The 14,711-nt window shown below is 41.2% G+C and overlaps 1 protein-coding gene across 1 annotated transcript in view; it reads left to right on the top strand.

The window, feature by feature from the left end:
• The window catches only part of otogl (otogelin-like), a 175,064-nt gene that overhangs the window by 25,908 nt on the left and 134,445 nt on the right, over positions 1-14,711 (top strand). Inside the window, exons 16-22 of the mRNA XM_068000003.1 lie at positions 1,947-2,079; positions 4,265-4,442; positions 5,156-5,280; positions 5,414-5,626; positions 9,424-9,589; positions 10,943-11,017; positions 11,373-11,416. Coding sequence (XP_067856104.1) covers positions 1,947-2,079; positions 4,265-4,442; positions 5,156-5,280; positions 5,414-5,626; positions 9,424-9,589; positions 10,943-11,017; positions 11,373-11,416 — 934 coding nt within the window. The remainder of the gene's footprint in view (positions 1-1,946; positions 2,080-4,264; positions 4,443-5,155; positions 5,281-5,413; positions 5,627-9,423; positions 9,590-10,942; positions 11,018-11,372; positions 11,417-14,711) is intronic.

Here is a 14,711-nt window from a genome sequence, read left to right as displayed (position 1 = left end):
GTTACTTAATATGAGGTCCAATAACATCCCTGTTCGCATAGGTTCCTTGATTAATTGCTTCATGTAACAATCCAATATTGTGTCTAAGATCATGTTTTCACTCCTATTGCACCCTTTTATAGATTTCCCAATTTATCTCTGGCAAATTCAAATCATCCATAACAACTGCAGAGTTCATGTACTCTCTTCCCTTATTTAACTACAAAGTTCTTGGTCTACTCCCTCCTCCTGATCTGGTGCAGATGGCAATAGTTAATTTTCTGACCTTCGTGTCTCTCATCCCTATCCACAGGGTTCAATTGTATCAGCACCTGGATCAAATTGATCCATCATTAAAATCAAGTTTTCCTTCACATAAAAGACTACACCCGCTCTTGATTTTTTTAAAATCCGAGGATCATCCTTCTTGCTCATTTGTGTTTGGACCCTAAGGTTTTTCCCTGAAAAATATTGCAATGACTACTTAAAGTTTGGAATGAGAAAACAATTGTAGGTTAGTATTACCTCAGCCATTTTTTAATGGATGGCTTTCATTATTGGAAATGTAAGAATCCATCTATTTTTAAATTTAATTTATTTGCTGCAATCAAGGATGTTGGGTACTTAACAATTGCATTGCCTGATGCCTTACTTCCTCCTTTGCCTGCAGCTGAATCTAAAGTAGCCAGCAGCACAGAGGAAAAGCTTTGTAAAATTTTACAGAGTACGGTTGTCCAGTTTCTAAATTCCACAATAGTATACTTTTGAGAAATCTTATCACTCTCTTAGAATCGCTCAAATTTTAAATATTGATACTGGGAATTCCTCAAAATTACACATGGAAACCATGAAAATTACACTTAGGAACCACAAGAATACCCTATACTGTACCAAAGTAAAGTTATCCCAGAAGGTTTAGAATTTTACCAAACTCCATTTTTTTAACTGAATACTAGAAATCTGAAATGAAAAAATAAAAAGATGGAAATATACAGCAGATCAACATCTGGAAAAGAAAATCCAGGTTAAAGTTTCTTTCTCCAGCCCTGGACCAAAGATATCTGCCATAAGCCCACAAACATGCACAATTTCTTGGATTCCGAATTTAACGGCAGGACCTCATTAGCATTTTTAAAATTCTGTTTCCCACCCGGCAGCCGGCCAGATTGAAAGCTGGCCGACTGCCGGGCCGGAAAGCCTGCCGTAGAAAGCCACAGACAGGATCCTCCGAGGATCGCGGAGGGGGGTGGCGGGGAGAGATCGCGGTGGGGGGAGAGATCGTCGGGTTGGGGAGATTGTGGTGGAGGGGGGGAGAGATCGCGGTTGAAGATTTTTTTGAGGGACCGGGGTGGGGAAGCACTCCTGCTCCTCCTAGCCATAAGCAGTGCTGGAAAAGCACTTACCCTCTAGATCTGGCAGCTCCCTCCTCCCTTCAGCTGCCCGATTTCCTGAGCCCTGGGAAACCCGGCCCGCAGCCGTTAAATTCAAGTGGCTCCCAAAATCTGAGGAACGGAGCCTCGTTTAAATATTATAATCAATCTCCAGAGTGGGTTACTCGGCTGTGCCCCAACTCGCCGCGGTTAAACTGGAAGTAACCTCGTTCGCAGCAGGTTGTGGTCAGATTTCATATTTTTACCGACTTAACTCTCCCCCACCCCCCAACCCTCTTGCACCTGTCGTGGGGGGGGCGGTTTAAAACTCCCCCCATTGTGTACAAGGATTATATTTTATTTCTAGGTCAAGAGTTAATACACAAATACCAGAACTGAATAAATCACAGGGTATTCTAAAGTGATATATGTTCCTAATTATTAAAGTCAACTGGCTGATGAATTCAGTTTAGTAATGTTTGACATGGCATCTTTGCTTTATTGTTAAATATTCCAATGTAATGCCTAAGTCAAAATTATTGAATGGACAGGTTTGGTCTTACAGAATATGTTTTAATTTAAACATTTTTTTTCCAGAATCTGGACCACAGTTGCATTCAGTCAGTAACCTTAGTGATAGAAGATGACACAAGTAACCAAATAACCCTAACCAGAGCGGGAGAAATCCACCTTGGCATCCATCAAGTAATTAGCCTGCCATATCACAATGGTAATTGGTTCAATTCTAGTTTTGTGGAAATCTGTAAAAGGGGAATAATTAGCATTTAAGGAGTACGAGCTGCACATAATTTGTTCCAGTGACTTAATGTGCAAAGAAAACGTGATATTTGCTGGAGTGAATTATGTTACTACAATGTTAAACGTTATTTGAAAGCTATGATTTCCCCTTTCAATTTAAGAGCTGCACTAGAAATAGAATATTTTTCCACTTGCTATCTAGAAACAGCCTTAAGCAGTCATATCATGAGATGTGACTTAACGGTGAGACTAGGATTATCTTCTGTTTTACCGAAATGGAAATACAAAATTAGATATCAAGTTTGAAAGCAATTCTGTGCCATGGGACTTCCACCTGCCGGTGTGATCCTGTCATGAATCCAACCTATTTTCCTGGATCAGCGTCAATTACATGTGCGAGGCGGGCTTCCAGTGGTATTTCCGCTCTTCAGTGGGAGCCTGGGGAGGATAACATTGTGCTGCTGCAATGGGACATTCACTACGGCATCTGAAATGGGTCGGCCAAATATTAAAGGACTGGAAATTTTTAATTTGCTTTGAATGTACGCAGTGCAAAAGAACATGCAGACATTTGGAGGGTATAAATAAAAAGCAAAAAAACTGTAGATGCTGAAAATCAAACAAATACAGAAAAAGGAGAAAACATTTAGCAGGTCAGGCAGCATCTGTGGAGAGAACAGAGGAGTTAATCGTTTCAGGTGTAGACCCTTCATCAGAGCTCAGTTCCCTAGTTGCCCTGAGGGCATTAAGAATCGAACAAACAGTGTGGGATTGGAGTCACATGTAGGCCAGTTGAGGTCGGAGTGGCAGGTTTGTTTTCCTATTAGTGAAACAGTTGGGTTTTTTACAGTTATCTGGAAGCTTTCATGGTCTCTTTTTTTGCTGCTAGATTTATTGAATTCAGTTTCACAACTTGCAATGGTGGGATTTGAACTCATGGATTGTTAGTCCAGTACCATAGTCACTACACTACCGTATATCATAATAATTTTTGTGTAATGTGACTGGATGATCATCAGTCTTCTCATTTCTACTTGATAACTTCTAAGATGCACTGAATATAAAAAGAATACTCAGGAACAAGTTCCAGATGATCTTATTGTACTGTTATACTGTAGATGATAGCAAATGGTGTGAGAGAGCGATAAAATTCAGAAGTATCTTTCGAGTCTTATCAACTACGCAGATGAATTGACCACCTGTTTGGCTGCATCAGGTGGTTACATGGGAAGTGGTCATCTGTAGCACCTCACAGCTTCATCTCCATAGTCATGCCTGCAAGGAGGTGGAGCCAAGTTTCAAGCCATAGCTGATCCTTACTGTTACTTGACGTGCTGGTCATATGTTACCTTGTGTCCTTGTCAAGGTGGCACAGCCTGCAACTGGCCACCTGATAGTAGTTCCCATTTGTCATTGCCAAGTAGGTGTGCAAGGGTTGATGGCACTTTGGTTATTGTGGCCAATCAGTGTACACTGGGATGCCTTTGTTCATGCAGTGCCATTGGGGCACAATTAAGATTGGATATTCTGCACAGCACAACATCGGGAAATGCCATGCAGTATGACCTCATCTCCAAATTAATATTTGAATTAAGCTCCTGCCTGTTTTAGGCAGTCATTGCCCATGTTTTCCCTGCCACCACAAATGGATGCAATGTGTAAAGTACATGTAAATCAGGCAACCTGAACAGAAAATCTATGCTAATATGTAGATTATAAAGAGTAATGAATCCTTTGGCTTTATATGTCCATTTGAGCGAAGGCGGCCCCAATGCGGGTTCTTATTCTATCATGACTTCTTGGAAGGTTTTCCCAAAGCAAACCTTTCTGGTTTGTTGGTTAGATATCAGGAAGTATCTGATTAGTAGGGTTTTCCTAAAATAATTGTACTCGTTGACAATTGAAAACTCTTTTTTCATAAAACGGCATACCTTTTTCAAAGAAGAGATCACTAAGTTATGCCGCAAACCATAGGAGCTGTATTACACAGTGATCGCTTATCTTAGATTGTTAAAATAATTCCATCCCTATTGTAATGCAACAAAATATTAATATCTCTTGTTTACTTTGGCTGTAGATAAAATGTTCGTGAGAACCATTCTTTTGCAGCTCAAAATGTAATGCATTTTGTAAAATCCAGATCTTGTTACTTGCAGGAGTGATTGAAATTCGTAAATTATCATCTATGTTTGTACAAGTGAAGACAACCTTTGGTCTCTCGATGCAGTTTGATAAAGAAGGAGGAAGGTTGTATCTCCAGGTTGACAGCAGTTGGAGGGGAAGCACTGTGGGCCTGTGTGGAACATATAATGGAAACTTACGAGATGACTTTCTGTGAGCTCATATTGCCAATTAAAAATGATTTTAAATAAACTTAAATAATATGAATGATGTCTAACTTGGTTTCTAATTATGAAAAATGCTTTGAGGGCAGGGCCAGGAAATTATAAAAATTTACTGCTGATGCAGTATATAATATAACTAGTAATTTGTGAAATGAGTGTATAGTCTAGATTAAGCATTTAAAGTTTCGTAGACATACATGTAAGGATTTGTAGTTGATCTCAGTTCAAGAAGAGTTTTTCAGTTTTATGTTGAGCATTTAACCTTGCTTTCAGTTTAGATTTCAGAGTACAAGTGCTAAAAGAACTGGCCATTAGGTCAATACTAACTGTGTCAGACAAATTCTGTTTGTAGCTGGGCATGACGCATGAGGGCACAATTGAATGTCACAGATAAATGTGTTTTAGTGATACAGCCTTAAGAGATTACTTTAAAGAAGAAAACATTATCCTTGAAAAGAGTACCAGCGGAAGGTTTGCTAATTGCTATACAAACCTTGTCATTAGGCATATTGAATGATCAAGTTATGGAATGCATACTATATTAAGCATTACATAAAACAAGCTAGATATGCAGTGTGACTAATCTCCCAGGCGGCGAGGTTTGCCCAGCTGTTTGTATAACATTTCTTACATTATCAGTTTGCTTATTGGTAGGAACAGTTTGGCAGAATATATTGTAAATGCTTCCTTTTTCAATTCTAGCTCCCCTGTAGGTATGATTGAAGGTACTCCACAGTTACATGCCAATGCATGGAAGATTTCATCAGCTTGTGTAACTCCATTAAATATCCCTTTGGTTGATCCCTGCGATACTAACCAACAAAATGGTATATATTTTTAGTTGATCTGATGTTGTAGTATATATATTTCATTTATTCATTTCTAATAGTAAATTTATAGTTTTTAACTTATTTAAAAATGGATTATTTAAATCTCTTTTTACCTTATTTGTGCATCCAGCTTTATATTCGTCAACAATGTGTGATATTCTCAATCAAGAACTCTTTGCACCATGCCATTCCTTTATGAATCCCAATGCCTATTATCAGCAGTGCCGCTATGATGCTTGCAAATGTGGAAGTTTATGCATGTGTACAGCCCTTGCTCACTATGCTTATCTTTGTGCCAAACACAAGGTTCACATTGATTTCAGATCAGAAGTTTCAGACTGTGGTAAGTTTTTCGAGTGATTTTATAATAACAAAGTAGATGAGATAAATAGCAATGTAGCTAAGATTGAGTTATGTTAACCTTTACTTTCTTTAGGGTTGATATTTCGAGTGGTGTGTGCTTGACACCGAACTAGAACATTGTGAGTGCAAAACTGCCTGTTAATGAATTTACTTGGGTCAGTTGGAAGATCATTTTTTTCTCAGCTCATCAATGAGCTCTAGATGGACCATCATACAATAATTAGGTATTCCACCATGGGGAGAGGGAAACTGATACTGTCTACCTCACTTGAACTGCTTCTCCAGCTGGCTAATCACAACAAGATATAGGACAGTCTGTGGCTTGGACAGTAGCATGTGACTTGAAAAGGGAAAGGATAGAAGAAAACTGAGGAAGAAAAATAAAAAAAGGGGAAAGCTTTACAGATATACTTGGTTTGTATGACTGAAAAAGTCTGCCAGATTGCAAGATGTCATCATCATTTTAAACATTCTTTATGAGGAGTTGCAATCAATGAAAAAATATATAATACTGCCAATATTATTGTTTCCATAATACTACTTTGAGTTTGTGAAATATGCAAATAATTTGTTAAATTTACAATTGGATTCAATGCAAGAGCCAAAATTTTGGGCCATATTTTTCTCTTTTGGTGAACAAATGGTTAATTGCCCTGTTTTCACATATATTAAATCAGGATGCTGGGTGTGTGCAATTTTACAGCAGATGAGTTTATAATATGCTGCTTTGATAGCAGAATGGAAGATAAACAGTCAATCATGACATAACCACACTAATGCTTCTCTCACACTTCTCAAGCATCTAAATTGCCACTAAACAGTAATATTATTGAGGGAAATTTCTGCAGTGCAGCTGTGGAGTGTGCAAACTTGTGTATGATGGCTCCATAAAAATGTATAAAATGCACATTTTTTCCCATTAAGCTGAGCCTTCCCAAAAAGGAAGTTCAGATCTAACAGAGATCATGTTCTCTCAGATTAGTGATATTGTTCTTCAGGCAGCAAAATAAAGTCCACTTGCCACAGAAAACTAATTGTTCACTGTGGGGTCGATTTTAATTGCCCCCGCCCAGCGGGAGTGATGTGGGCCGGGTGCCTAAGGTAGGGTGAGGTGGATTGCACAGCATTCCTGACGCGTTTCCGGCCTTCACCATCTTAACTTACCTGAGAACAGGCCTGGGAGGGCTGTCCGCCCCCGGCAAGGGGGGCCTGCTTTACATTGGAAAGCCTGATGACGTCCTTGGTACCGCAATGGCATTTCAACTTCCCACAGAAACATAGAAAATAGGAGCAGGATTAGGCCATTCGATCCTTCAATATGATCATGGCTGATCCTCTATCTCAATACCATATTCCCGCTCTCTCCCCATACCCCTTGATGCTTTTTGTGTCTAGAAATCTATCTAGCTTCTTCTTAAATATATTCAGTGACTTGGCCTCCACAGCTTTCTGTGGTAGAGAATTCCACAGGTTCACTACCCTCTGAGTGAAGAAATTTCTCCTCATCTCAGTCCTAAATGTCCTACCCCGTATGCTGAGACTGTGACCCCTTGTTCTGGACCCACCAGCCAGGGGAAACATCCTTCCTGCATCCAGTCTTTCTAGCCCTGTCAGAATTTTATATTTCCCGATTCAGGAAGCCCACTTGGGGCCAACCTCAACAGTCAAACCGTGGCAGAAGTCGTGGAATAGCCAGAAGATAAGTTTAAAAATGTAGCTTTTCAATGGAATTCTCATGGTCCAGGAGGAACAGGAGAGCCCCACAAGGAGTCCATGGGTCTCCCCAGACCCAGCATTGCCTCTCCCTCCCAGCGCCAGTATCGGCTGCCAACCCTTCTCACCAGCGCTAACCTTGTGCCGGGGACTGTTCCCTTGGGTCCCTGGTGTTCTCGGGCACCTGACCTGAATTTTGCTCCCGCCTGCTGGCCCCGATGTCACTCCTGCCAGTTTCGGGTGGTAGACTGTCCTGCTTTATTGAAATGAAGCATCCCTGTGATCCCCCCCCCCCCCCCCGCCCCCCATTGAGGATTCTCTTGCCAACCCTATCCAATCCACTTTCTTTGTGCAGGGGACCATTTCCTCGGGTCCTTGGCAGCAGCCACTGAGCCGCCCAATTATAATGGCTGGGCAGCTGTTTCCTGCTGACTTCCCGGCCGTTTTGGTTGGGAAGTCGTCAAGCAGCCTGCTGATGGTACCCGGCTGTTAAAATCGGCTGAGCCTCCCTGCTACTACTCCCGGACGGGCTGGCCACTCGACAGGCCCTGTTCCCACTCGGGAGTAAAAATTGACTCTCTATATTTAGATTATTTTTACAACCATAAGTACTAGCTATGCTAATAATTTGAAATCTTTCCCTTCCTTCCTATAACCTTTTACATGTCTGAATATCAGATCACATCTCGATTTTTGTTTTTATCTCCCTCTGCGCAATTCTTTTTGACTTTTCTCGTAACCAGCCTTTAAGGCTTTATCAGCCCTTAAGATGCAATTTGCCCCCCAATTTTCATCAACACATTTTTAACAGGTGAGCAAGACTCAGTAGCAGTAAAGACCACTATTGCTTCCTACCGATTTTGTTCATCTGATTACTTGTGTTCATTGTTTTGTAAAAACTAACGCACAAGCAAAACATGGCCCAGTGTGTCTAAAAGTCTCTCTAAATCTAATGAAAGAATTAAAATATTAAAAATCAATTTTGTCACTTTTTTTGAGGTGAGGTGAAGGGGATTGTACAAAAGAAATGACAAATGGGGCTGCTTTATCATGGCTAGTTAAACAAAAACAAATTTTCTTAAGTACCCTTTTTAAAAAAATAAGTGATTACAAAAAATGCCACTCACTTTAACATTTTGTGTTAAACCCAATGCTATTAATACAAGAAGATAAAGTGGGAAGAAGTGAGGAAGTGAGAATGGGAGAGTGGGAATTTCCTACTTCTTACAATAAAAATTCAGGATATGAAGTCAAGATTCCATTTCTTGCTCTAAGGAACATAAATGCCTTTTAAAATGAAGATGCGGTGCAGTTAGGTTAGTGACTTTATTGCTGCAGACATGGCTTCAATTTCCATATACTGTTTGGCTGAGTAAACTGCCCCAATGAAGTTTTCAGCATTCATTCTTTTTGAACAATAATATTTTTAAAAATGGAAGATCAAAAATAAACATAAAAGGATGTTAAAGTTAATGACAATTATTTGTAGCTGTTAGCTAAAACTTCAGATTTTCTTTTTCAGACTGTTTATTGATGTATTTTTTCCCTCATTTCCTCTGGTTCTCTTGGGTGACAAAACCCACCTGAAAGGCCAAACAACCAGTCTTCCCGCAGACCTGTACTCCTTTGAATTGGTCATCATGAGGCACACAAGTGTGGCCCAAGGATGATATATCTTTAATTTTCTCTCCCAGCCCATGGCAAGCTTCTGGCTGTACTCCCTTCCTCCCAATAACAATATAGCTGAGATCAGGAACTCAATGGGAAGGCAAAATCGATACTTAGTTGGCAGCTGGAGTTAGCTCTCCAATTCAATGACCACCATGCTGTGCTGTTCAACTTTTTAAAAAAAATCTTTTTTAGTTACCTCTCTTTATTTCAATGTTTGAAAACTATAACCCCTGTAATAGACTTTTATGTACATTATTTCTAACTCTGTAACAGAGACAGCATGCAAGTGATTAACTTAATAATACACTTTTTATATGGTGACGTTATTGAGGTGTGTACTGGATAAGTTTATGCTTTTGATAGAATTCAGCTTGATGTTTTTCTTCTGTGTAGGTGTCATCTGTCCGACTAACATGTTGTACCATACTTGTTCTACTTCTTGCGGACGGACTTGTCAGTCACTTTCCCTCAATGAAGTTTGTGGTGATGATTGTGCTGAAGGCTGCAACTGCCCCAGTGGAACGTTCTATGATGAAGTACTGCGTCGCTGTGTAACAGAGTAAGTTTGCTTTTGTACTATTATGTCCCAGTGCACCACTAATATTCAGTAATAAACTAAACCACTTAATCCCACTTACTTTATCACTTTGCTGTGCCTAGTATCTCATTTACCATGGAGACTGAGGCCAGATCAGAAACAAAACTTGCTAAAACCTAAACTCTGAATTTCCATATTTTCTACACTCTTAATCAATACTAGCCTCAAGTGCACCCTGTCCTGGAGTGGTTTTATGCAAATACCTAAATTTGGCCATTTCCACTGCATCACTTACTGTATCAACTTTGCAGCTCCATATGCCCCATAACAAACAGTCCTGAAAACATTATGTAAGTTCACCGATATTAGGGGCTCCCCTGGGTGCCAGAAGGGTGCAGCCTACTAGATGTGTGCTTCCCCTTCGTGGGAGGAGTCTGCTAAAGTGTTCTGGCTTGGTCCATTTGCATGACCCAGATACCCTCCTGGCACAGTTCCAGGCCCAGCCCCAGTCCCTAGAAAAGCCTTGCACTGGAATGGGGCAAGATGGAAATGGGAGCGTAGCTGCAGGCCTGTCGTCATACTTTTGGCCACCAGCATCGGGGCCTACTGGTTGCTGTTGGAGAGTAGTAGCCAGAAGCCACCAAGGCCAACCATTGTGATGGGAGGAGGAGGGAGACAGTATTGACATACCTGCTCCCTCCTTTGATCTTCAGGGTGCTCTCAGCAGCCCCACAGACCCTCTGGTCTGCGGAAGATCCAGGTGCAAGTCCCACCATCAGCTTTTGGGGTACTCCTCTATTTGGGCCTTGAGAAGAGAGTGAGGTGGAAGGGCTGAGAACACTTCTTTCATAGCTTACAGTGGGCCTCTGCCTACTGCAGATGTAGGCCCTGTCCTGCACATTTTGGGGCAGTGTAGTGAGAGTGAAAACTTGAAGTAATGGGTTTCCTCCCCTACATTCTCTTCGCTGCACCTGGGAACTGAACATTCCCTAGTTGGTACGAAGAGGAAAATTTCTCTTCTTGTGGGTACGTGTGTGCACATATGCAAAAACTTTTTAATGAATCGGAGCTGCTGTTGTGCTGAGAGCCAGCAGCATAAAATGGGAGTTTCACTCAATCCACATTTATGGATTTGGTACCGATCATAAATTATGGTATCAGTTCTAAGAACTGTGCAAATATGACTCATCAGCAGCCTCTTTAGAACACTGCTATTCCTCTTTAGTAAATTAGAACACTTCGGAACTCAACCACTGTGAGGTACACAATCCCTTAAAGTCTACCTGTTTTCCAAGATGTTTATATATTACAGCTATTATTATACATTCCGTAAATAATAAAACTGGTATAGAGTCTCCCTTTTACCTCTTCCAGATCTCAGTGCTCCTGTCACTTTATGGGAGGAATATTTCAGTCAGGAGAGGTCACATTCAGTAACTCGGGACCATGGTATGTCGGGACTCCTGTTCTTTGTCTGTTGAAGATTGCCAGTCAGATTTCCAGTTACATCTGTAATGGAGAATTGAGAAAATCGTATTATGTTTCTAAACCTTTGCTGAGCTAGTGATAATGTTTAATTGGATTTCTGAGATTCCTTCATGCACTTAATGGGCTTGTGTATGAAATAGCTTAAAGGATTTTTCCAAATTTGGCTACAGTAAATTGTTCAAATTATTTTCAGGCTTACATGAGTCTAATTATTATTTTTGTTACATTTCAGTTTGCTTTAATAATCCTGAAATTTTTTAAAACAATGGCAAATGTTTTTAAGCAGCACTAATGGTGTTTCCCTTGTTTTTTTTAGCCTATGTAAGAATGGAAGGGTAGGCTGTGCCCCTATGGAGCCAGGTATGTTATAATTAGCCATCATTAACATTACATTTTATGAAGTTATGTGGTAGTATTTGGAAGAAGCAAACCGTATTTACAGAAAAGCTTTTCCTGCAACTATTCTTAAACTTATTTTGAGCAGATCTAACCTGAATGTTCAGGCAGACGTCTATGCTTAAGTGTTTGATATTTAGTTTTAGAGCTCCTGAGAACTCAATATTAAGGGAGAAGAAACCATTAGTATGAAATACGTATTACTGGATCATAGATGTCATTGTTCAAATATAGAATGCATTTTACATTAAAATTACTATTTAATCAAATGTTGCCAACAGTCAGCAAGGCGGGCAGGGCAGGGCAAGGCAGAGTGCTTGCACCTGCTGCAGCCAAAAGCAATGGGCAGCTCCACCTCATTTGCCTCTGGTTAGGGTGGACGGGTGCCTATATGCAAGGATGCCCAGAAGACGTGGGGCGGAGGCTTTCTGTTGCTGATTTTGGATAGCAGGCAGGAGGTCTGCAGCTGGCTGCTGTTACTGTTGTATCAGGCCCCTCAGGCCTGCTACAGTGTCTAGTTTTCTGTCCCCAGTTCTGGGTACAGCCCTGGCCAAGGGGTGGGCCTGTGCCTGGGTTACATCGGGCACATATAAATGACAAACCCAGAAATATAGGTGGAATGCGCTCGGCCTGATTGGCATCCAAGGGGAGAGTGGGTGAAAAATCAGTCCTCATATCTCCAGTTCCTTCCAGATCCACTCTGATAATGTATGTAAAAATCAGGAAGAAGGGGCAGAGACCTGGATTGCTGGGTGCCTGCCCCTTTAACATTGCACTGTGATTTTTGGGGGAGGGGACGCAGAGCTTGGCCTCCTCTTACTGTAGGTGCAGGCCCAACAGAGTGATTCTAATGAGGTGCAGGGGGGTTTTCCTGGCATTCTGCCTCATTTTCCTGATCCTACATTGACTGGATGCCCCAGCATAGAAGTGCCTAGAAAACATGGCACTGTGGCCTGCCCATGGATCTACGCTGACCCGAGAGTCCATAGGATCCTGGGACAAGCCGAAGTCTTGAGGTAAGGTCACCATTAAATTTTGGATCCACCCTGCATAGACTTTCTCTTAAAGGCCACATCAGGTATTTTAGTGCCATTATATAGAGTAGAGGTGAGAGGAGAAATGGTTGAAAGGTAGTTTTAGGTTTTGAGTTTGATGGTAACACATTATTATTCTACTATTGAGCTGGAGTCTGAGGTGCAGACATTCCGATGCATCACGGAGGGGGAGAGTTACCCGGACACGTTGAGCCAGGAGGCAGTCACACCCCTTAGGTTAGGTAGTGGTTTAGGTTTGGTTAGTGGTCAGGGACAGGAGGATGTGATTGTGAGTAAGGCAGGAAAGGGGACCCCAAATGCAGTGGTGGAGGAGCCACAGCCTTTGCCCTTGTCCGACAGGTATAAGGTACTTGCTACCTGTGTGGATGAGAACAAAGGCTGCAGGGAGGATGGGCCAATTGACCACGGCACCATAGTACAAGAGGCCATTCAAGTGGGGGGAGCGAAAAGAAACGTGGTAGTGTTAGTGGATAGTGTAGTCAGGGGGATAGATACTGTTCTTTGCAGCTGCGAGCTGAAGCCCCGAAGACTGTGCTGCCTGCCCGGTGCCAGGCTTAAGGACATCTCATCGCGGCTGGAAAAGAATTTGAAGCAGGAGGGGGAGGAGCCAGTTGTGTCATGGTCCATGTAGGAACCAACGACATAGGTAGAACTAGGAATGAGGTTCTGCTGAGGGAGTTTGAGGAGTTAGGGTCCAAATTAAAAAGCAGAACCTCAAAGGTAATATCTCTGGATTACTACCTGAGCCACACGCAAATTGGCATAGGGACAAACAGATTAGATGGTTAAATGCGTGGCTGAAAGAATGGTGTGGGAAGCAGGGGTTTCAATTCATGGGGCACTGGCACCAGTACTGGGGAAAGAGGGAGCTGTTCCATTGGGATGGGCTCCACTTAAACCAGGCTGGCACCAGTATCCTGGCAAATCGAATAACTAGGGCAGTGGATAGGGCTTTAAACTAATAAGAAAGGGGGAAGGTTCAGGTAAGGGTAAATTTATAAGTCTAAAGAGAAAAGTCAAGGCTGTAGATCAGAGTAGCAATTTGGTAAAAACAAGCAGAATGTGTCAGAAAGGGACAGAGAGTTTAACAAAGGTAATAGGGCATTAGTGACTAAGGTCACATCAGGGAAAAATAGTGAAAAGTTAAAATTAAAGGCGCTATATCTGAATGCACACAGCATTCGTTACAAGATAGATGAATTAATGGCACAAATGGAGATAAATCGGTTTGATCTAGTAGCCATTATTGAGACATGGTTGCAGGGTGACCATGTAGGGAACTAAATATTCCAGGGTACTTGACTTTTAAAAAACATAGGTAAAATGGAAAAGGTAGAGGGGTAGCCCTGATAATAAAGGATGAGATAAAGGCAGTAGTGAGAAAGGATCTTAGCTCAGAAAATCAGGATGTAGAATCAGTATGGGTGGAGCTAAGAAATAACAAGGGGCAGAAAACACTGGTGCGAGTAGTTTATAGGCCCCCTAACAATAGTTATAGTGTTGGACAAAGTATAAATCAGGAAATTAGAGGAGCATGTAACAAGGGTAATGCAATAATCGTGGGGGACTTTAATTTTCTTATAGATTGGGCAAACCAAATTGGCTAAAGTAGTTTGGAGGATAAGTTCATGGAATGCATTCGAGACAGTTTTCTAGAACAATAGGTCAAGGAACCAACTAGGGAACAGGCTAGTTTGGATCTAGTATTGAGTAATGAGACAGGGTTAATTAGTAATCTTATAGTTAAGGATCCTCTGGGGCAGAGTGATCATAATATGATAGAATTTCATATTGAGTATGAGAGTGATGTAGTTAAGTCCGAAACTAGGGTTTTACATTTAAACAAAGCCAATTACGTCAGTATGAGGGGTGAGTTGGCTAAGGTAGATTGTGAAATTAGATTAAAAGTTATGATGATAGATATGCAATGGTGAACATTTAAAGAAATAATTCATAATTCTCAACAAATACACATTCCCTTGAGGAATAAAAACTCCATGTGTAAAATGATCCAACCGTGGCTAACTAGAGAAGTTAAGGATTAGATTAAAAGAAGAGGCTTACAATGTTGCCAGAAAGAGTAGTAAGCTTGAGGATTGGAAGGGTTTTAGAAAACAGCACAGGATGACCAAGAAATTGATAAAGAGGGAGAAAATTGAATATGAGAGTAAACTAGCAAGAGACATAAAAACAGATTGTAAGAT

The sequence above is a fragment of the Heptranchias perlo genome, chromosome 18 (assembly GCF_035084215.1).
Source record: "Heptranchias perlo isolate sHepPer1 chromosome 18, sHepPer1.hap1, whole genome shotgun sequence".
Lineage (NCBI taxonomy): Eukaryota > Metazoa > Chordata > Chondrichthyes > Hexanchiformes > Hexanchidae > Heptranchias > Heptranchias perlo.
Note: the sequence above shows the minus strand (reverse complement) of the source record. Positions and strands in the feature narration are given on the sequence as shown.